Here is a 24,418-nt window from a genome sequence, read left to right as displayed (position 1 = left end):
AGAACGGTTCGGGTAGTTTTACTTCCAAGTGGATTTGTTGTTTTGAATCAGTGTCGAATTCTATTATACAAAGTGCCTGCTACACGATCTCGGAGGACTGATCTTCCGATTATCTTTTTAGTTAGTGTTAAAGTTGATAAAGTTCCTTCTATTTTACTTATTGAATATTTGTTGGGTGCATTCTAGTAACAGTGAAGCAAGTGAGCTACTATCATTGATAAGCTCCGCAATTGTGTTATCATCATTCATTAGTTTTAGTAGTGATTGTTTCGTGAGTGAAGGGTGAAAACCATGTGCAAAGCAATTACACAAAATGATGCAAATGAGGAAAAAGAAGGTACCAGAGCGATATTTTGGAATTTTTTAGCCTTTTTTGAGGAAACATCTCCATTGATCGGAATCAAATCCATCAAAATCGAATCATGCTAACTATTTTGAAAGAAACTTGAAGGGGATCAACAAATGCTATCTCTACAGAATTTCTTTAAAATGCGTGATAAATGAACTTAAACTCCATTTAAAACGTACATACTTTTCGAGAAATTAAGAAATCGTTGACAATTGTAGATAATCTATGGTAGTCTTGTGGTAACAGATGAACACCTTCGTGGTGAAGACTTATAGTCGTCCTGCAAGTTGTATTTTCTCTAAATTTGATAGGAGACGAATTTTTCGATTGGGTTTCTAGTTTGATGTTGGGCGAATTAAAGCTTTTCGCCCTTAACTCAACCTATCAGTTCATAGTAGATAATTCTTTTAGAATGTGCAACGAACCAAATACGTTTCGAACTGGAAACTCATAAAGTAATCGGCGCCCAACGCGGGGTGGACGAATATCTAGTCTTCCAGATCAGTCCTTGAATACTGGATCCAAAACTGGGCTTTCTAATGAAGCTCGAAATGTCTAGAGTTCTGGCTTCGTTTTTAACAATCTTGATTTTGATCGAAATAAATCTTTCTTTTGGTTTAATGCGTAATATCTTGAGTGCTGACCATCTTTGTCCAATTTCTTTATTTGTGTTTTCGAAAAAATTGTTAAGCTAATTTTGTTGATAGTTTACTCAGGACTGAAGTCAAGCCACTTCGTTCACACCAAAATTCCACGTTCAGGGTTATGGAGGAAATCTATCAATCTATCAATTTATTTCACATCTATGTTTGAAAACTCTCCCTGTGATTTCTCATGCAATTTTAAGCAAAAAATTGGGTAATTTTTGTCGATTTCTTCTTTTTAGTGTAATTATGCTGTATTTCCTACGAATAATTATCTGAAATAATAAAAAACTTGTTGTTTCTTTTTCGTTGGTGTAGATATTTATTCTTGCAAAAGCCGATATTTCGGGAACCACTTCCAAATTTTATATACACAATACACAAATTCTGTTACAAATGTTACAAATGAATGTAATTTATTGTGATGAAATTATGTTAGCGTCATGTTATCCTAATTGCTCAATTATTGGCAGTTACAATAGGTTAAATTGAAAACCTCCAATGGAAAAAAACACCAAACACTTGAACCTAGACCCACTCAATTGGGAAAAACTTTCCATGACTATTAGGTAATCGATTTAATTAATTTGTGTTGACTTTTGTTCATTGAAAGACACCATTAATACTTAAGACTGTGGTTACAGTTTACAGCGTGTATTGTCAACGATGATCAGTAGATGTTCTGAAACTTCCATCAGTTTCGCCATTGGCGGCACATTGTTAGAGAACATTATCATCAACGGCGCAACAACCGGTATCCGGTCTAGGCCTGCCTTTATAAGCAACTCCAGACATCCCGGTTTTGCGATGAGCTCCACCAATTCGATATCCCTAAAAGCTGTCTGGCTTAGGTCGGGTCTGCCTCGTCTTCTTTCTCTACCATAGATATTGCCCTTATAGACTTTCCGGGTGGGATCATCCTCATCCATATGGATTATGTGACCCGCCCACTGTAACCTATTGAGACGGATTTTATCCACAACCAGATGGTCATGGTATCCTTATTCTTCCTGTTTGACGAGTGCGGTTTGATGTTGTTGTTGGTTGGTTGGTTTTCGGTGCTGACGTTGCCCCCATATACTTTGTCTTGCCTTCATTGATGTGCAGCCCAAGGTCTCGCGTTAAACGCCGCCTGCTCGATCTGGATGAAGGTAGTTTGTACGTCTCGGGTGGTTTTTCCCATGATCATCAGCATAGGCAGTAGTTGGGTGGACTTAAAGAGGATCGTACCTCTTGCATTTACCTCAGCATCACGGATCACTTTCTCGAAGGTCAGGTTAAAGAGGACGCATGATAGGGCATCCCCTTGTCGTAGGCCGTTGTTGATGTCGAATGGTCTTGAGAGTGATCCTGCCGCTTTTATCTGGCCTCACACATTGGTCAGGGTCACCCTAGTCAGTCTTATTAATTTCGTCGGGATACCGAATGCTATCATAGGCGACTTTAAAGTCGATGAATAGATGGTGCAACTGTTGCCGATATTCCAACAGCTTTTCCATCGCTTGCCGCAGACAGAAAATCTGATCTGTTGCTGATTTGCCTGGAGTGAAGCCTCTTTGGTATGGGTCAATGATGTTCTGAGCGTATGGGGCTATCTGGGCTAGCAGAATAGTGGAGAATATCTTGTAGGTGGTACTCAGCAACGTGATACCTATATAATTGCTGCACTGTGTGATATCTCCCCTTTTATGTATGAGATAGATAATGCCTCGTTGCAATCGTCAGGCATTGATTCGTTGTTCCATACCTTGACCACAAGTTGATGAACCACTTGGTGTAACTGGTCGCCTCCATATTTAACCAATTCGGCTGTAATTCCATCGGCTTCTGGCGACTTATGATTTTTAAGCCGATGAATTGCACGGACTGTTTCTCCTATACTTGGTGGTGGCAGTATTTGTCCGTCGTCTTCAGTTGGCGGGACCTTAAACTCGCCGATGTTCTGGTTGTTCAGTAGTTCATCAAAGTACTCAACCCATCGCTCCAATATACCCATTCTGTCGGAAATCAGATTTCCCTCTTTGTCTCGTCAGGATGTGCATCGAGGTGTATAAGGCTTCATCCTGTTGACTTGTTGCTAAAACTTGTGCGCCTGGTGCGGTTGCTCCGTGTATTTTCGAGTTCACAGACCTGTTGGTTCTGCCAGGCTTCCTTTTTCTGTCTGGGAAGTCGCTTCTCTGCTCGATGGAGTTCGTGATAAGTTTCGGCGCGTGCCCGCGTTCTTTGAGAATACAACATAGGAAAAGTGTCTGAGTACTTAGACATAAGTGGTCCATTATATTCGATTCACCCATCACCTTGATCCATCGCATTACGAATGCATAAGCGAACATCGTTTCCTCTTTACATTTGCATTTACCTCTCATCTCTGGAAGGCAAAAACTATTCAGTCGTCTTTTTGTGTAAATCATATCATTGTGGTTTTTTGGATTTACCAAACCAATGATATGTTTCTACATAACGTCGCGAGATCTCAACCAACAGCTAGCACAGTCTCGTCATCAGCAAAGGCTTGAACGTGTATTGGATAATTTTGCAATTCGCATAGTAGTGAGCCCATCAGCATATCCCATAGAAGTGGCGATAGCACATCCTCTAGGAGGCAGCCTTCCGTTATTTCCGCTGTTAGGTAGCTATACCCACAGCTATCTCTGCGTCAGCATAGCATAGATCCACTTAATTAAAGTATCATCGACACCATGCTTTCCGACGCCATCACGAAGTTTTTCAAAAGACGCCTCTTCCATATCTCCGAATATCCCCATCGCGTACTCACAGTTGCATTCTCTATGTTTAGAATCAAAGAATAACAAATCGGAAAACCGGAAGCTGGACGCTTCAGGTATGAAACATTTTGTGTATTTCTTTTATAAAAACTTTTGAGGGGACATTTGTAATATATGCATATATTATGTGAGAATATCCACTTTCGCGTAAGACTGAGAGTTAGAGTCTTGAATTTGCACCGAAGCGACAACTTTGACCTATTTAAACTTCGTTAGTAATATTGCGATTTTCAAAGTTGGTAGGATCATGCTCTATGTTACTGCCTACATTGCTACAAAACTTCGTGATTCTGTATGTATGCTAACTGAAACCGTCTATTTTATATCCAACATCACTATATTTGGTGAAAAAAAAGTGTACACTCCCCTTTTGGATGTATGGGGACCTCCCCTCGACGTAAAAGGATGTAACTCACTGTTGCTGTTTATAGTTCCCACCTTTTTACCAAATTTAATGTCAATTGCTATAACTGTCTTCGAGAAAAATGCATATGATAGACAGACAGACAGATAGTAAACCAATTTTAATATTTGTTTTACACAAAACCTTAAAAAACAGTCTCACAGGAATTGCCACATTGGTAAGCACGTTGGTTTTCATTTAGCAATTGCGACCCTAGCGCCTTCCTATAAATGTGGGACCTTTTAGCAAGATTAATGTTAAGCTGATCTGTCTGAAGCTCCTTAGATTTGAATAGTCATCTCTCCCAGGCTTCGATATGAAGATAACCTGGGCTTTCTGCTAAGAAGTAGGCACGCATTCCAATGCAATCAATATATGCTAGAAAAATATTTTTTAGAAGTGCTCTATACCCTTCTTTAGTATTGCTGGGTAGATGCTATCTATATCAGGTGTTTTGAAGTGTTCAAACAACAGTCTGGTGGCTCTCCCTTTTTCATTGCAACACTTAATTGTTGAAAAGTTTACAGAAATCGCCAACTCTTCCCCTTCCACTTCTCTCGCTAATTCTCCCGGGTGATGTACTTCCAAGAGGGTCTGTACTGATTCCGATCTGGAATTCGTAATGGTTCCATCGGATTTTCTACCCTTTGAAGGACTCTACACTGAATTGAAGTCTCTCTTAACCTTCCAGCTGCCCTTATAGGAGTCTCCTTCCAAACACTTAACGAGGCAACTTTTTCGCTTGTCTTTCGTAAATAAAAAACGGTCTTGGTGACTTAAGCAATAACAATGAAGAATTTGATGACTTCTGAAACTTCCACGTACGTTTACAGTCATGAGAGCTGCTGAAGTGATGAAATCAAACAGCTTTTTTCCTCTGGGATTGCATTTGCTACTGTACCAACAAATATGTTGAGGGTTCGCATCGCAACTTATTAAGTGTTAGAGACCACTTAATTCTGCATACCCTACCAGATTCCTTAGTCATTGCGCCAATGGAGGACGCAAAGAAGCGTAGAGTAAGTAGGCAGAGGTAGGTATGAAGTTTTTCCACTCGCCTTGCCAGTATAAGTCCCCATACGGGGGTTCTCCCACTGTATGCACTACCATCTGCGCTCAACTCCCCACCAAAGCATATCGAAGATGTTACAGTTTGATCCATTTTCATTTCAGTTTCCTGATACGATTGAATTTCAATCAGTCCAGAAAAAAATGAACCACCGTATAGTGACTGTCCTTGAGCACCTTTTGAATCTTTTGGTGCAGTTCGAAACCTCAAGCTGAAATCCTCCACGTTTGTAAATTGATCCTTCCTGGTGTTCGTGAACTTTACCTTCCAGTGTCTGAAATCCTTGCTCGGGGTCGTTCTTCCAGCATGCGGATAATACCTCATGACTTCCTTCGAGAGTCAGGTGTCCTGCGGAGTGCGCGCAATAGTTGGCCCAACCGTGAGAAACCAAAGTTGGCATTACCTGCTGGAGCCATTTTAAGGCTGCGTCATCAGTGCACCCTAAATTGAGGAGCCATCGCGAAATCTTTAATTGTTAAATGTTGGCTTCGTTCCAGGCTCAATCAATTTTACCACAGGCACTCCTGGAGGATGTTAAATTGCCCCTCTGGCATTTTGCCAACTTTGGATTCAACCCGCATGGTCAGAAATGAAGATGTAGCTTGTGTATACGTCCTCTTCTTTCCCGCTTTCGGGTCCATATTCCTATGGAAGGGACCCGTTTGTGATCTCTCTCGATGATTTGATCACCTTCCAATACACCGGTCCTAATCCCCGCAGAATTCGTGGATTTAGATCTTAGTGCAGAGCACAATTAAGCGTTGCTCACCGCAGATGTGTTGGTTTTACGCTTCTTGTGCACATTATCGCTGACAGAAGAGTTTGGTGCGTCCTACTGGGGTTACCAGTTTGTCCCCACTTTCGCCGAAGATTTCGTTTCTTTGTGTCCGATTTCTCTGGACATTACCGCACCTAATAGTGTTATTATGATATTATTATTATTATTAATGCACCCACGTCCATGTCCTTATTCCCAAGGTGCTTCACTTTCTTCCGCAGTGCCTTCCTCTGCCATTGGCTTGAAGCCTCCCCACGTTCATGATATCTGAGGCGCCTGGATCCATTTCCACATACCGCCGAGCCTTCCTCTGCCACTTATGGGTAGGTTTGGGCAGTAGTACCGCGGGGGCGCCAGGCGTACTCTGATTTTCTTGGGAGAAGCAAAGTGAGAGTTGCCGTACTTTCCTTCCTGACGGCAGCGCCGTAGGCACTAAATGCAAGCTTTCCATTGAGTTGGAAAGCATGTCTTTTACAGATTTTTCCGTAGCGAGACATGAATTTGGTGAGGTCTCTAAAATCTGCGCCTCGGCCGCGACCTGATTGCTCATGAACGCGGGTGGATTCGAAATTTGTCCCTTACCCCTTGGACATGTTTTTAGACACCCCTATAGTAGTGTGAATGCGTACCTGAGTCAAATCAGGGCAATTGCCACCTACAGTGTACTCTTGAATGAAGTGCTCTAAGGCACTTCAATGTCCTGATCCAATTGGATTGTTGCGCCAACGATTATAATTATTATTAGTAAACTACTACAGGCTCCTCTACCACGAGAAGGTGGGGTCCGAGGGAGAGTAGATGTACCTCTATTTCAGGAATATAATACAGTTTTGTTTTATTGAACCCATATTCAACAAAATAATCAAAATATTTTCTTTCTCTTCTTAATTTTCTAGAGGAAAATATCGAGACAGGTATCGGGGATCATAAACATGCAAAGGAAGCAAATTTCGATACAGCTTTAGCAGAGACAAGTACTTAGTTTCCAATTAATCAATGAATGTTTTCATAAACTTTGGAAAATTTCAGAATTTGGGAAATTCAACTACTTCATGATAACAGTGGCTGGCATGATATTGGGAGCAGTAATTTTCGAAACATTAGGCATAAGTTTCATATTGCCAGTCACCGACTGTGATTTGCATTTTTCAACGCAAGAAAAGGGCGTGCTTGGTGCAATTGGATTCATTGGCATTATAACAAGCTCACATCTATGGGGATTCCTTGCGGATACAAAAGGACGAAGGCGAATCATTCTCCCAACGCTTATCATAGCATTCACATTTACTCTGATCTCTAGTTTTCTTAATAACTTCTGGTCGTTGGTTATATTCCGATATTTGAATGGATTTTTGTGAGTATTTTATGCTTTTAAGAGATGACATGAAAGAATGGTACCAATGGTAATTCAAGTATATGTATAAGGAAATTTTCCTTCGTAAATTTATCTTAGATCATTACGGAGACTTCAAGATGTTTTTATACGCCAACTTTCATGTCATCTTGAAGCTTCCTTTTGGCAGGATACATAAAAATGTATTGTTTATTTTTAGTGTTTCCGGAGGATCTGCAACTGTTTACGCATATCTTGGAGAATTTCATACAAACCAGGCCAGGTCCAAAGCAATCATGGGAGCTGCAGTGATATTCGCAATTGCCGTGTTATTAATACCAGGATGTGCTTGGCTTGTGATAAACCAAAGTTTCCAAATTTATATTCCATTCCTTGACATCGTATATAAGCCGTGGAGATTATTTTTGTTGGTTTGTGGAATTCCCAGTCTGATCTGCGCTTTGTGCTTATTCGTGATTCCAGAAAGCCCGAAATATACTCTGCTCTATAAGGGTCAGGCGGAGACTATTCAGATTTTGAGCAGAATCTATTCAATAAATACTGGAAACGCAAGGGAGACATATCCGGTGAGTCCTTTCATATTTTCCTATTATGGTAAGAAAAATAAGGTTACGCAAAAAAAAACACTTAAGTAGAGTAATAATAGAGTTGGTGCTAAAACTAAGAAGAAATATAGGTATCCTGCATTGAGGAAGCTAAAAAGTTGTCGAAAAATCTATTAGCATATGCAAAAATAAGAAACTTTACTAGCGAAATTGTATTGAATTATTATTGTCCTCACCCTAAACAAACAAGCTGCCTATTACCGAATAGTGTACATAAATTGATCGTGCCCATATTTCCGATTTACTTCGTGCACAAAAGCATACATATGTATATTGTATACCGCTGGTTTAATTTTCAAATATATCTATCTGAATTAGACACTTCCCGCAAATTTCACTAGCACGTACACACATATGTCTGTCTGATTTGATACCTCACATGATCATATTTGATGAAAAAAAATTTACATCCTCCGTTCACATATATGGGGCGCCCTCCTCAAACTCAACGCAAAATGGCGCCACTGGCTATATGTAAAGGGATTCACAGACCACACCTTCTTATGTTTACGTTTAAGTTTTACACAAATCCTTCAAAAAAGGTTAATTCAAATAAATCTGAATCATTGCAGGATTTGCTTGCATATACCGCATACGAATTCAAGATGGGATTGTCAGATTGGTGGTCACAGATTTGACTGGTAGGGCGGCGATGTGGGCGTGGGGTCGTCATACGATATACCTTGAGTTATGCGACTAGCGGCTTTGTGTGGGCAAAAGTAAGCGGTGTATTCATGTACAGCTGCTACACCCCAACAAACCTCACCTTGCCTGAATTTGAAAACTTGCTAGACAATCTTGTTCGCTACGCAAGGGGACGAAATTCACAATGGTAGTGAGGGTTCCCAGAATGCTCGCTTTCTCCAACTTGAGCAGGAATTCTAACGATATAAACTAGATATTCTGGGCTTAAGTGATGATAGTGGAACCCTGAAGAGTACTTCTCTCCCCCTTGCGGTAATGTGCGTTTGTACTCTGGAAAACCAAGTGGAAGCAGATGCGAATCCGGTGTCGGGTTGCTTCTGATGGCTACCGCTAGGCGCTCTCTTTTGAACTGGGAGTTGGTTTCTGACAGATTCCTAACTGTTAGATCTTGGTCCAGATTAATGAGCATAATAATTGCACACTGCAACGCACCAACGCAGATTTGGAGAAGGATGCTTTCTACGAGCAATTAATGTATGATAGTTAAGGGGGGTGGTTTCTAAAGGTGACATTGTGATGGTGATGGGTGATCTCATTGTCAAAGTGGGGTCTGACAACACCTTACTCGAGCATGTGATGGGGAAACACGGTCCGTGGATTTTTGCAATTCGCACCGCCTATCTTGCTGATCGAGACGTACAAACTGTCTTCATCCAGATCGAGCATGCGGCGCGAGATCTGGGGCTGCACATCAATGAAGGCAAGACAAAGTATATGGTGGCAACGTCAGCACCAAAAACCAACCAACCAACAACATCAAACCGCACTGGTCAAACAAGAGGAATAAAGATAAGAGACTATAACTTTGAGACCGTTGATAATTTCTCCTATCTAGGGTCGAAAATCACAACCGATGACATGTACGATGATGAAATTCGCGCACTGTTGTTGTCAGCCAACAGAGCCTATTTCAGCTTACAAAAACTGTTCCGCTCGGAACGTCTCACCATAGGGTCAAAGCTTTTACTGTACAAGACAATGATCTTACGAGGACTGGCAGGTATTCCTTGGAAACTTGGGTTCTTAGCAAGAAAAATTGCGAACTCTTGGCCGCGTTCGAGAGAAGAATCCTCCGAAGAATTTATGGCCCCCTACATGAGGATGGACGATTCCGTAGCCTACATAACGACGAAATCTATGAGCGATATCATGACCGTCAAGTTGTGGATAAAATCCGGCTCAATAGGTTACGGTGGGCAGGTCACTTAATCCGCATGGATGAAGATGATCCAGCCCAGAAAGTCAATAAGTGCAATATCTATGGTATAAAAAGAAGACGAGGCAGACCTTGCCTAAGATGGAGCGATGGCGTAGGTCAAGACGCCAGACAGCTTTTAGAGATATCGAATTGGTGAATCTCGGCGCAAAACCAGGATGTCTGGAGTTCGTTATTAAGGCAGGCCTAGACCGGATACCGGTTGTTGCGCCGTTGATGATGGTGATCTTGCTGATCGAGCGGCAGATATACTGAGTAACCCGCCTGAGATTAATTTATTTAATTTTCTCGAGTGCTGTACAGGTCGTTGGCGACGTCCTGAAAGGGAAACATGGAAGCGGATCGATAAACGGAAGGGGGTGAAGGCTTTACTGACCGTAATGGGTGATGGAGGACGTGACGCGCTTGAACTCCGATGAAGCGAGGCACCCCGAGAAGTTCGGTGTAGTGTACGCCGTGACAAAAGAAAATTTGCTACTGCGCTGGTCAGGGAGGCGGAAGATTTCGCAGATCGCAATGATTTCGGAACTATACACTGCATCACAAAAGAGCTTGCATGTGGTCGCAAATCTTTCGATGGTCTTATAAGGGACGTCAACGGTCGACTTCCCATCCTCGATGATGAACAACTGAAGAGGTGGAAAGAGAACACTTCGCCGTGGTTTTTAACCATATGACATCCGGTGAGGTTTCTTCTATTGTGGATGGAATTGCTAGTTACCGTAATATGCGGAGACGGACTGTTCCTCCCAGCGGAAGAGAAATCATTTCGGCCATCAATGGACTCAAATGAAGTAAAGCCGCTAGGCTTGATGGTCTTCCCAAAGAGTTATTTATCGCTGCACCTGCAGTTACTGCAGATTTGCTGCTTTCATTCGTGCGGAAATCTTGGTAATCCGAGATCCTTCTCCGAGAGTAGAAAAAGGGGATGATCGTCAAGATCCCAAAGAAGGGGACCCGTTTTCAGTGTGAGGATTGGAGGGGTATCTGAGTGTTCCCTTTCGAAAGTTTGATGGACAGAGACCAGGCCGGTCTCCGTTCTGGATCCTCCTACATTGATCACATCAACACCCTAAGAATCATTTTGGAACAATGCGCGAAGTTTAGATCTTCGCTGCATCTCCCCTTCATCAATTTTGAGAAAACTTTCGATAGCATGAACAGAGAGTCTATCCGGGGTGCTCAATGCAGAAGGGGCATTCCGGAGAAACTAATATTTTGAGAGCGACCTATGATGACGCAAAATGTCATGTGGTGTACCGAGGTAACGTTTCGGAGGATTTTGAGGTCTAAAGCGGAGTCCGACAGTGTTGCCTCCTGTTACCGATATTACTTCTTCTTGCTATCGGTGACGTTCTTCAACCTGCCTTGTTGTCACCAACAAAAGTACCGTTCTCAGTCTGGCGGGTCATCGCATTTTCACTATCTGCATCGAAAACGTTGATCAATTTTTACATTTTTCTCTGTATGTATATATATCTATGTATACATATATATTTGTATATCTACGAGGCATGGTTCCTGGCACTGAATTGGATGCCGCCCGACGCATTAACACTCATGGATCTGCTTTCGCTGCCTTCGTCGGCTTTGTCTAAAAACTAGAAATGCACTTATCTCAACACCGAGGTCAAGTTGAGGCGATTCTGCGCCAGTGTTCTTTCTGTTTTGCTATATAGAAGCGGTCCATGGAAAGTGAACTCCACTGTTACGCAAAGGCTTAAACTTTCATCAATATCTGTCTGTGCCGTATCATTCGAGTACACTGGTCACACATTAAGGAGGGGCTACAGTTGCATTGCAAGCAATGCCATGCAGTAGAATGCACTTTCCTAAGATCGCCCCACGGGCACTTGGCGCAGAACAGTGGAGGATGAGTGCAAGCGTCTCAGGAAGTCGTGGGGGAGCTGAAGGGCATTTCAGGTAACCGCAACCGACGGCGCGCAGGCGTCGTTGACGCGCTATACCCTACCAAGGGGTGAAGGGAATCTTATATATATGTATTTTATATATAAAATCTGTATGCAGTTGGCTCTCGGACTATGAGTAATTAATATGAATTAGTGAAATTCAGTATATAAATGACGGAAGTAGTAAGAGTTCAGTCTTAGAGGATATATCACATATAAGATACCTTTATTCTGAATAAGGTGCCATTGTTGCAAATATGATGAAAATACAATATAAAATTCCAATGGCAATGGGTACATAACGTACTGATAGCTGCTTTACCTTTTACTTCAGTTTACACATATTGAACAAACGGACGAATACACTCTTCGCGTAAGTGACTCAGCACTTATGAGACATCCTGCGTTGAATACATTCATAGCCATGTGGAAGCAAACTAGCTCCCTTTTCCATAGAAAATATTTGAAGCAAACTGTGCTAGGTTGCCTGTTACAATTTATAACATTCATAACGGCTAATGGTCTGTACATGTGGTTCCCTGCTATTATTGATGAAATTGGAGAGTTTCGAAACTTGAATCCAAATGGCCGAGCTTCCCTTTGCCAGATTCTTGTCGGGAACAAGATACATAATCACACAAATTTGGAGCATGCGGTAAGTGTTGATTGATAATATCAAAATCCTTGATATGTTACGCTTCATTTTGAACATTCTAGGTGCCAAGATGCAGAGAAACCCTTGATATAACTACTTATCAGTATGCGCTTTTCTTAGAGGCTTTATATGTGATATCGTTAGCATTGATTGGATTTATAGTCAACGCAGTAGGAAAGATATCGATCTTATGTGAGTATCCATTGCACTGTATTGTAATATTACTGATATACTTTAAAACAAGTCTGGAAACCGGAAACTGGACGCTTCAGGTATGAAAGGTTTTGTGTATGTCTTTTATAAGAACATTTGAGTGAACAATCGTCCCAGTAGTGCCTAGCATAGAATATCCACTTTCGCCTGAGTTAAGTTTTAAGTTTTTGATTCATGATAGTGGCTTACTTTCTAATACATGATTAATTACATTCTAGCTTAAATATTAAGCTTAACTAACTTAACTTTATTTCAATGGGTGGCTATTACAATTGTTTGGCCTACCCGACCTTCTGTGTAAATTTTTACTTTAATTGTATTAATTTTAATACATAAATCTTCACAATTATTTTGACTGATCTGAATTATTTCTAAGACTGCGCTTGCACTAAAAGCGCCAGAAGGCATCACTTGCTTACTTAAAATACTTAAAACTAACTAAGTCTAACTTAATCTAACTTATTCTAACAATAAATACTTAACCTACTATTTACAATAGCACATTACATGTCTTGTGCTTAGCCTCGATGTACCCTTACCAGGCAGGGAGAATCATATAGGGAAAGGATGGCGGGTTTAAGAGCTTCGCTCACTATTTGGCAGGGCCTTAGGAAGTTGGCCAATGGGAAGGTGCTACCCTGTTGGTAGAGTTGCCGGATTAGTGGATTTGGATGATTATCCGTTCTTTGGAAGAACCATTCCACGAAGTTGAGAACGAATTCTCGAAGAGGTTGCACCTTGGCGCGCCGATATACCTCGGCGTTTTTTCCAACCTTCTTGGTTTTCCAATTATAGGAAAGACCAGTGCAGTACCTTAATATCCGGCGTTCGAATCCCTCACATTTGGACATGGTTCGGGTGGAGCAAGTGATCCACGTGGGCGCTCCATAGCAGATAATGGGTCTGATCAGGGTCTTGTAGAGAGTCAGTTTGGCCTTGATGCTGAGTCCTACCTTCTTTCGAAGAAGAAAGTAGATCCTACTGAATGCACCGCGTGCCTTACCGATAGCGAGCTCAAGATGTGGCTTGAACTTAAGGAGTTCGTGAAGTTTAACTCCTAAGTACTTGATGGTCTGGGAATTGCTCACTATAGTGTTTCCGATCTTCATTTTCAAGCATTTAGCTTTTCTATGGATTCCTCTAGAACCTAGGTATCTAGCTTTCCTCCGGAAGGTGCAGAATTGCGTTTTGGCCTCATTAATCTTAATGCCCCATGCCAGGTAATATTTGCCAAAGTCTTTCAAGTATCTCTCGACCGCTTTGGCTGCCCTGTTGGGGTGGAGGCTTGAAGCGAAGATGAGAGTATCATCGGCATATTGAACAAGTTCGGTGCCGGGCTCGGGAGTTGGGACGTCAGCCGTGAAGATATTATAAAATGTGGGTCCAGAAATGGATCCTTGCGGTACTCCCGATGTTACCGACAAGAGATCGGAGAATTCATTCCCCACGCTGACGTAGAAATACCTATCTTCGAAGAAGCTTAGTGCAATTCTAATGATCGGAATTGGGAACTCAAGATCTATCAGTTTGTAGATTAGTCCGTTTACCCATACGGAGTCAAAGGCCTTTTCTAAGTCTAATGCACATGCTACGGTCGGTTTATTATTGACGTTAAGTCTTGCTACGACGGTGTCGTGAAGGTAGCTAAGTGCATATTGAGTTCTGTGCTTGCTGCGGAACCCGAACTGATGGTTCGGTATAATCTCTTTGAGATTGCAATATTGGACTAGCCCGATTGTCCATGCTCTCTCAAAGAGTTTGCCTAAATTGGATAATAATGAAACGGGTCTAAAGTTTTTAGGCTCAGTAGAGCCGCCTTTTTCCCGGATCGCAATTATTTTAGCTACTTTCCAGGTGGTGGGAAAGTAGCCATTATTTATGCAGTTATTAAATACTGCCAGCAAAAATTTGATGGAGACTCGGGGAAGTTGCCTAATTACGTAATTAGGAATTTCGTCAGGTCCGGCTGATTTTTTACCGTTTAGGTTTGAGGTCAAGGCGGTGAGTTGTGATAAACTCAGGAATTGTTGCGAATCCGTTGGTTTTACCGAGGAGTTCGTTTTGGAGAATGTGACTAATCTATTTGAATGCCTAGAGACAAAGTCGGCGATAGTTGTTTCAACCATCGACACTATTGCCAGGTTCCTTTGAGGCGGAGGGGTATTGAGCTGAGACTCAAATGATTCCGCAAGGACTTGCGCCTTTCTGACGTCTCCGCAGATTGGTTCCTTGTTCCTGGTAAGAAGGAAATTACGGGACCTATTTTTCCCCGCTAGCCTATTTATATGTTGAAACATATCTGGCCCGGGCTTAATATCTGCGAGATTACGGGTTAATTCTTTATTGCGGAATTGCGCCACCATTTCCCGGATAATTGTACTCAGGCAATTAATCCGGGAGAGCAATGCTTTGTATTCAGCATTAACTTTATTTCCATTTTTATGGAAGTTGCGCTTGAGGTTCCTGCGCCAAATCTGTCTGACCTTCATATGTAGCATGATGTCATGCGGGAATTTGTTGTATACAAACTCATCGACTTTGATCAGCCTGGTATTTCTGCGTGTAGCAGTATTGATGGCGTCCGTGGCCAAAATGATTGCTTCGTCGATTTCTTTGTCCGACAGATTGCGATCTGTAGCGAGTTTCTTCAAGTTCAGCCTTGGTGCTAAATCTGACTTGAATTTGTCCCAATCAGTGTGGGCGAATGACCTGATGCTTACCTTAGCTCGCTTCTGCAGTTGTGAAGTTGAGGCCATTTTGAGTTCAACTGCAAAATGGTCGGACATGCCTGGCAAGGTTTTACAGGAAGTTACCTGAAAACTTTGCTTGGTTTCATCAGACAGCAGGAAAAAGTCAATAATGGATTGACTAGCGGGTCTTGTCGGCGAATCCGGCGAGACCACCTCAAGGTTGGCTGGCCTGAAAGGGTCGTGGATCCAGTTATACAGGGTTTTCCCATTTAAATTTTCTGCCTTATCGCCCCAGGATTTGTGCCGTGAGTTAAAGTCGCCACCGAAAATAAGATATTTTGATTTTAACTGGAGATCGCCCAAGACTTTTAAGTCATGGCCCAGTTGCTCACTTGGGGAATTGTATTTGAAATAAACGGAAACTAGTAAGCCCTCGATGACGACTTCCTCAAAATGGTAGTCTTTTTTTACTAGAAGGGCAGCGCCCGTGTTGCTGTTATGCCGAATAGTGGTATATCCGGTGAAATTGACATTATCTCTGTGGTTTAGGTGGGTCTCCGAAACGCAAAATATGTCTGCTTTCAGAGTATCAACCAACGCTTGGGCAGTGACACGTTGGGCGTGTGAGACCAGGGACGCGGAGTTAAATGTGACTATATTTAACTCCATAAGTTCATTAGTAGTTGGATTGCGGCAATCTGCCGCTGCTCATTCGTTTCGACCAAGTTCTTGAAGGCCAGTTTGTTGCCTTGTGGAGCTTGAGGTGCAGCTCTAGGAAGAGTATTCCTAGCTGCTTGGGCGTACGATACACCTGGCCGGGACAAGCTTTGTGACATCTGTGTCACCGTTTGCTTGGTCCTCGCCGTTTCTGCATTTTTTCGCGCCCTGCCAGCTTCCCTTCTGGCAACCATATCTTTGTATGCCGGGCATCCGCGGTAGTTGGCAGGATGTCCGGTCTGGCCGCAATTGCAGCAGTGCGGCGCCTCCGCCGATGGTGTGGGGCATTCCCCGCGGACGTGTTTTTTTGCGCACTTCACACACCTGTGCACAATCGAACAGTTAGGGGCAATGTGGCCGAAGTTCTGGCAGTTGTAGCACTGCACTTCTTCAATTGGCTTGACTTTCTCAAGCGAAATCTTCTGGTGAAGTATATACTTAATTTTTAGTACTTCACTGAGCTCTTGGGAGGGCTGGAAGGTGGCTATGAATAGTCCCGATTGAAACCTCATCGGGAGTGCCGGGTTCTGGCTGTGCAGAAGCTTATCTGCTCGCGTAATTAAGTTGGCCACGGTTTTCAATTTTAATTGCGGGTAATCTTCATTGAGTTCCCGCAATATGTCTGCTGGATCTGTCTCCTTGTGGAGATCGCGAATAACCAGCGACTTGGTTCTTAGGGTCGGTGGGGTGCTGATGGTGGCGTGAAGACCTTTCTCTCTTATGAGAGCGAAAATTGCAGCATGGTCTTCAACCGTCTCGGCGAAGATGAGGGTCTTGTCAGCCCTCGTGTTCTTTAGGGTTGCTTTCAACCCTTTTTCTTTCCGAAGTTTTAGTAACTGCGGTACATTTAGTCTGTACCCAATTATCGGGGGAATTCTCAGTTTCTTAGGGGTGGCTGGTTGGGGAGAGGATTTTGGGGTGGTTGGTGGGGCACTTACAGTGATAGCACTAACCTTAGTCCTATTTGATGCCTTCTTTTTTCGGACGACGAAGTTGAAGGGGTCTCCTTCCTCCTCCTCGATGATGACCTCCGGGCACATACCGTCATCTTCTTCGCTTTGCTGCTCCTGTCGATGCTGCTGCTGTTGTCGCTGCTGCTTCCCCTGCTCCTGCTGTTGTTGTCGCTGTTGCTTAATTAGCTGCTGCTGTTGCTCTTCTTGCTGATGGACCGGCTGCCTCCCGGCCATGTTGGCTGCTTTCATCTCAGCCATCTCCTGCTGCAGCTCCTTGATGAGCGCGAACTGGCACTCCAACTGCTGGGGCATGTCGGCCTTCTCTTGTTCGAGCTCCGCAATCCTGATGAGCAGGCTCGAATCTGCGTCCATCTTGGTTGTAGGGCCCGTTGCTCCCTCTTCCTCGGACGAAATCTCTTCTGGGAGAATCAATTTTGTTCTCTTGGCGGACATCCTGTCCCCAAGCCCGTCCTTGGTTCACTCTGAAAATAAAAGAATTTTCCTTTATTTGTTTCTTTATTTGTCCAATTAATATTGGTGCCACTGTTAGAGGAACAATACTTCCTTTGGGTTTTTCCCACTGCGCTGTTCACTGTCACTTCTTCTTCCCACTGTGTTTTTTTTTTCTAACTTCCGAACTCAACTTTTCGATTCAATATGCCCGAAGGCGTTTTTTTGCCACTCACTGTAATTTTTCACTTTCCGCACAACGCCTGTTCGCCACGAAGTCTCGGAGCGAACTCTTTTCGCCTGATACTGACATTCGAAGTCTTCAATTTGCACAGAAGTGACAATTTTATCATTTTGCTAGTATTAGTGCGATTTCCACCAGATTAGTAGAATCATGCTCTATGTTATTGCCTATATTCTAGGATTCTAGGATGAACTTGGTGTCAATCCTGTGCGTGTGACAAACAGACAATAAATCGATTTTAATAAGGTTTTGTTTTACACAAAACCTTAAAAAATGATAATCCTCAGCAGCCCCAGTGACTTTTAGTGAAGGTCTGAAAACGGGAGATAAACGTAAGAGAGTAAATTTAGATTAGTTGCACGATTAAAGTTATACTGAGTGAGTTGCATATTGCCTATAGCTTCGACAGCGGTAATTTCTTTGTGTTGGGGAATCTACAAAAATAGCGTAATACAGAATTTGCTTACCTAATCCTGTAAAGAAATTTCATGACTTTTGCTTGCTTGTTCATAGCATAAATTATTCTTGCTTTTATCTTGCACTTTTAGCGGAGAATGTGACCACAGTTTTGGGATGTTTGCATAGACCTTACCAGGCGTGACAAGAAGGGGGAGGAAAGGGAGTGATTTTGCCCGAACCACAGGTATCCAAAATAGCGACTTTAGCAAATTTAAAGAGATATTTTGGTAAAATAGAGTGACCCCTGTTTATCCTGGGCCCAGATTTTCTATCTCTATTTTTTGTCTGTCTATTTGATAAACTATATAATTAGATGGCATATATGTGTCTAGTTGCTATGCTCTTCCAACCTCTCTTTTTCGACCGAGTTCAAGAACAATTTCGTTTCGACAGACTGCTATTCTAGGCCCCTAATTCCTTATGACCAGCGGAAATTCAGGAAAGCGCAATTCAGTGTTAGGTTTTGAGCAGTTCGACATGGTAGTGACCAATGAAATTGGTTCAATTGTGGTATTAACTTTTATCAGTGTTATGCAAGGGAACAGTGAACAGTCCAAATTTCGGTCGGGTCGCCGTAGAAGCGAGCAATTACCCAGATGGCTGTAGCTAAGACTGATTAAGAAGGAAAGAATATGAATAACCTTCAATTCGATTTTTTTGGAGACGAATAAGGGCAAGTTCTTTATGGGTCTCTGGAGGCTTTTGATCATTTGAAAGCCAAAGATGAATCCTGTGTTAGCAAAGCTTCAGGCCCGGAAAATAAACCTCATAAGACCTTCAAGTTCGTGGTCCAGTCGATGATGATACGAAACGTATTTTTAGGTTGCTGCGTCCTGATTAGGGAAGAGTGGAAGATGGTGCTTTTCCATAGATCCGAATTTTTCATGGGAAGTGAAGGCGCAGAACTAAATAGTTCAAGCTAAAGGGATAAAAGAGGGAGCCGCATTACTATCGCAGAAGTCATTGAAAACGCACGAAGCTTTGCATGCCTTTGTATTCTAGTCAATTACGAGTCCGACTATTGCCGCGAACAGGTCTTTTGCAGTGCGTTACCCAACGGGAACGGGACGCGCAGCACCCTATCTCGGAAAATTTTTCTGCACATGTCAAAATTCCAGCGATATAGACTGGACGTTTTGAACATTAGCGAAGTGAGTTGGTTGGAATCTGGATAGTACTCTTTTTCCTTTGATAATAGTAGAAGACTGTGACGGCATATTGCAAAGCGTTAAGCACCAGCGTAAAATTTCCAACATCCACTGTCCATGTTTTCTATGAGCAATGGCATGCAGTTCAGGAGAGGTTCCTAAAGGTGACATTTTGGTTGTGATGGGTGGCGTATGATAGGGAGTATAGTCTTGTTGACTATAACAACAACTGAGATGAGATTTGTAGACTTTTGCAACATGCACTACTTCGACATCAATATTGAATCGACCAACAATAGATTTATAAGGCGTATTCTGAATGTGTGTAATAAAAGAGATGTTGACATTGGCCTCGAAGGCGATCATCATCTTATGGTTGTCGCGCTGGTACTGCATCTGTTTGCAAGGGAACAGGACATCGACCTCCGAAATTCAATAAGGGCCGTCGGTTATTCAGCAACGGAAAAACTTTCTTGCTGTTCCAGTGGCGCAGACTTTAAACAACCCGCCCGAATATGGATACCGTGAAAAAGTCGGACGAATGGAAGGTAATGTGCGCCATGACAGAAACAATTTCACCATTGTGCTCACGAGGAAGACAGAAGCTGAAGCAGTCATGATAAACATTAACGGTGGGACTCTCACCCACAATGACAACTGAAACTAAAAAGGGGAATGGAATGTATGCCAAATATGTTATTGTTTCAAATAAAAGAAAAAATATATTTATTATCAATGCCCTAAACGGAGCAATGCCGCCGGCATTGGTGACTTCCCTGCGAAACCTGTCTGGCAGCTCCTGCAGTTTCTGCAGAGTTGTTCCTGCCGCTCGTTCGTATAAGCATTGAGATTCCAAAGAAAAACACTCATTTAGAGTACGGCGAAGGCTTTTGGAGTTGTATGCTCTCTGCAGCCGTAAGAAACATCTCGAAAGCTTGATTGACAGCGGGCAGTTTAGTTCCTGCTCTGGATCTCCCCATACCGACCACATTAACACCTTTTAGATCATTATGGAGCAGAGTGCGGAGTTTAGATCATCTCTCCATCTGCTCTATGCGGGAGCGGCATGCCGGAGAAACGATTAGTTATTATCAAAGCGACGTATGATGACGCAAGATATCACAAATTTGAAACCCAAAATGGAGTTCGGCGGGGCTGCGTCTATACATGGTTGCTATTTACTTCTTTGCAGGCTATAGCGCGTCAATCACAGCTATGCGCCATCATTCGCGGTTACCTGAAATGCACGCTTTCCCGAAATGCTCGCACTTCTCCTTTAATGTTCTGCGTCACGTGTCCTTGAGGTAACCCACTCATCAGCGATCCTGGGAAAATGGGTTTCACTGCTTGGCATAGTCAGCAACGCAATTATCGCCCCTCCTTATGTGTGTCCTATCCATTGCCCCTTTCGCCCTCCGGTCACCTCGCGTACGGGTGGCAGGTTTGTGTGCCGACCAATTTCTTCGTTTGAAATAATATCAGGCCAGGGAACCTTTTAGTACGGCGCAGTGAGTGACAATGGTAGTCCCTTTCCATGTGCTTCTCCCATACAACAACACAGAAAGAACATTAGCACAGAACAGTGTCAACTTCATTTTGGTTCTGAGATAACTGCATTTCCAAATTTTAGACGAGGTAGCGAAAGCGGATCTAGCACTGTTAATGCGTCGGGCAACATCCAGCTCGGTGCCACCGTCGGCGCCGATAGAAACCACGCTTACCAGATATACAAATTATGCCTTACAAATCGAGGCCTGCGATGCTCTGCCAATTAATGCAGATAGGAAGAATACGAAGACCCGTTTGACATGAAAGGAAACAGATGTTATCAGCGTAGCCGGAGTGTTTGAGGAAAGATGTCATCGTCCATTGGACTCCTTCACATCGGGGAGAAAGAAGAAATAATTTCGTTGACAAGATGCAACCCTCGCGAACTCCGCTTTGGACTGGAAATTCCTGGGAGATTTTACCTCGATATAGCACGTGATATTTTGCGCCATCATATGTTTCTCTGGTATTAGTTCTCCGGAAGACCCCTCCTGTGGATCGATTTCGAGAAAGCTTTCAACAGTGTGAAAATGGGCGATTAGTAGCCCAGTCGCCTGCTAAGTATCTCTTATATCTTCTTGCTGAAATTTGTTTTTAAAATTTAGTTATATTGTGAAACTTTATGACTTTGGATAGAATACCCAAATAATAAAGTCTTTCTATCCTATTTATTCTAGTCGTGATTCTAGTAGGAAGCGGAATAGCGGGTTTGGTGGTGGCCTATGTCACCATGCCATTGTTAGCCATTTACCTATTTATTATCTTGATGCTATCTGGGTTGGCGCCAGTTGTTATCAATGCAGCAACAGTTGATCTATTCCCAACGAGTTTAAGGTTTGTATACTTCCTTTCCCATTAATTATATAATATATTGTATAACCTTCATATTTTAACTACCCAGGGCCACGGCTGTTTGCATTACCTTGATGTTTGGAAGATCGGGGAGCGTGGTTGGTGCCAATATAATCAGTTCCGTTTTGGATGTAAATTGTGAAGCGGCATTCCTGTTTTCGGGAATTAGTTTAATCTTTGGTGGATTTATGGGACTTTTAATACCGAAAAAATTGGAAACAGACGAAAAAACTGAACAGAGGCCAAAAGAAAATTACCTTTCTGCTAATAGTATTCACAATATTTAATTTCTATGAAATTTTTTTTTTATTCTAAGTTTGTAGTTTTTTTTAATAAATGAGTTTTAATTAATTAGAAATTAGTGAACAGGAGATTTGAAAACATGCTGCTTTAATCGAAGGAAGGTTGATATCCTTTCTAGGCAGTATCCCGAATTTCTAATACCAAGTGATAGCCTGACAACGAGTTTTCATTTCGATATGCAGAAGGAACGGGCTCCGGGTCCGTTGGTGAACAATAAGTAAGCATGGTGGTATATTCCAGGTGGAAATATACGTCATAAATAAGTGTTCCTTCTTCAACCTCTAAAGGAACTATAGGAAGCAACTTGTTTGGTTCGCACAATGAGGATTCTCTGGATCCCATGTTAGAAAGCAATGCTCCCTCATTGCTGACCAGGAGCGAGCTGACCAGGAAAGTAGCACGGACGCCACTACACGGGCTAGAACTCTTTTGTGCAATCAGAAATAAGTTCACGACTACGACGCTGAAAAATAAAACGAAACGGTTGAAGGAACTGTACCGGCCGAATCTACCAGCAATGGAGTAGTCCAGGGTGTCCATGGAGGATACGAACTCAAAGATTCAATAGATTGTTTAAATCTCACCAAGAAAAGCGTCCGGATTATAGTAGGAATTTTCGCTGACACTATCGAATGAAAAAGCTAGGGATATCTACCATCACTGTCTGCACATTCTGTGGGGAGAGTGACGAAACTTACATTCATGTTCGGGCTAGGGGAATAATTAATACCAGATGTCAAGTTGAAATACTTTAAAGTAGGGAACGCATTAAAATTTCTGTCGATTATAGACTTGCTTGGCATACTATAGTTACTATAACCAGTAAAGGGTTGCAACGGTTTTTCTTGGATGCACTGCTATTATTTCTGGGTTTTCACAATCTCGACAGATGCTGGACGTTACGTAATATTAGCCTTTAATGGTAAGCATCATACGATTCTGCCTACAAGAAACATATATAGGGGACTCAGGTGTAGAGGTAGGTTACTAGGAGAATCCATCGAGAACTCCCCACAAAATCAAATATGTTTGCAGAATAGTATATTTCTGCATGATTTGAACAAGACTATGTGAAAGTCCCTGGAAATCTAAGAAAGTTGTGAGGGATCTAGACACAATATCCATAGCTGAAAATATTATGGGAACTGCAACCACCATCTCGAGATGCCGAACTTCTTTGATTTCGCGAGCTTTTTCTCTTCGTATGTATTTCCATTCAATGTTGCTCTTATGGGTAATAGCAACATGAATAATGTACGCGGAGCAATCCGTCTTGTCAAAAGCAGCCCGTCAGGCTTGTTGTGTGGTATATGGCGAATAATTAAAACTTGCCTGTTAGCAAAACTATCAAGTATTGCCTGGAGCTCATATCGGTAAACCGGCTATGCTCCCATCGGCACTCCATGCTTGCATTCATTAATTCGTCCTTGGTCTGACTTCACCCCTCTAAGAGGATTGAGAGATCGATCCTTCAAGTAAAGTGTGCTCAACCTGCTTTACAAACACCCGCATGCAAGGGACTCGCCTGCTTCTTGCTGTAAAAGTATGCGCGTAGCGAGTAGAGTTAGCGGTGATGTGGTGCAGCAATGTCAGCTACCCTCTTGCCACCAAAGTCACGAGGCAAATTTATTTGCTCCACGGCAGAGTTTAGATGATGCACTCGGAATTTGAACATACTAGCCCGCATCCGTCGTTGAATGTTTTCAAGATCAGTCTTCGTCCACGGCAATATTCCGAAGGCATATGCTAGTCAAGGGATTTAGTGCGCTTATTTTATTTTTCCCCGAGAGCTACGATTTCAGCACCAGCTTAATACATCGTAAGAATTCGGACAGTAGAGCTTCATTCACATCACCAACTCGAGCATGGGTTCCTTGCAGAATTCTTAGGTACTTGTAGAAGCCTGCCTCGGTTATCACTTACGAAACCATGTCCTCTAACATCATTAAGTAGCCATGAAAGGGGGTTCAGGTTCACCAAAGAGGACTCAAAGCACCTGTCTGGAAAGTGCCTCCCCGTTTACGGATAGGCTCTGAGGTGTTATTAATTAGATTAATGCACTAACGTGATGTGCGGAACGATGTCAGAAGCTTCTTGTGGAGTTGGGAGGCAAAGTGCATTTACGTACAAAGTGCCGGGCTCCTGTCTCAGATAGATTACTGGCTAACACATATGTGCATAGGACTCAAACCCGGAACATTACCTCTGCCCAGGCCAATTTGATGTTAAAGCAAAACTTTGTGGTTCAGGAAGGCTCAGCTACCCTGCACTTTGCCTACCCACATCTCCCCCTTCTTCTCTTTACGAATGTTTTGAGTGTAACGTACTGCATCAATTATGGTGTACAGAGACACTTGACACCTTTCC

The 24,418-nt window shown here is 42.6% G+C and overlaps 1 protein-coding gene across 2 annotated transcripts; it reads left to right on the top strand.

Annotated features, from left to right (window-relative positions):
• On the top strand, nucleotides 1-22,106 carry LOC119658410 (synaptic vesicle glycoprotein 2B-like). 2 transcript variants are annotated; one of them, XM_038065807.1, is made up of 8 exons: nucleotides 1-200; nucleotides 6,926-7,003; nucleotides 7,059-7,383; nucleotides 7,583-7,949; nucleotides 12,154-12,474; nucleotides 12,537-12,666; nucleotides 21,574-21,730; nucleotides 21,798-22,106. In XM_038065807.1, exons 3-8 carry the CDS (start codon nucleotides 7,082-7,084, stop codon nucleotides 22,033-22,035), a joined length of 1,515 nt encoding a protein of 504 aa, XP_037921735.1. In that variant the 5' UTR covers nucleotides 1-200; nucleotides 6,926-7,003; nucleotides 7,059-7,081; the 3' UTR covers nucleotides 22,036-22,106. The 2 variants fall into 2 exon arrangements, with proteins under 2 accessions (XP_037921735.1, XP_037921734.1); XM_038065806.1 differs by having other exon boundaries at nucleotides 1-337.
• Nucleotides 22,107-24,418: the final 2,312 nt, after the last annotated feature.

The sequence above is a fragment of the Hermetia illucens genome, chromosome 5 (genome assembly GCF_905115235.1).
Source record: "Hermetia illucens chromosome 5, iHerIll2.2.curated.20191125, whole genome shotgun sequence".
Classification (NCBI taxonomy): Eukaryota; Metazoa; Arthropoda; class Insecta; order Diptera; family Stratiomyidae; genus Hermetia; species Hermetia illucens.
The sequence above is the reverse complement of the archived record's forward strand: the minus strand, read 5'-3'. Positions and strand labels throughout refer to the sequence as shown.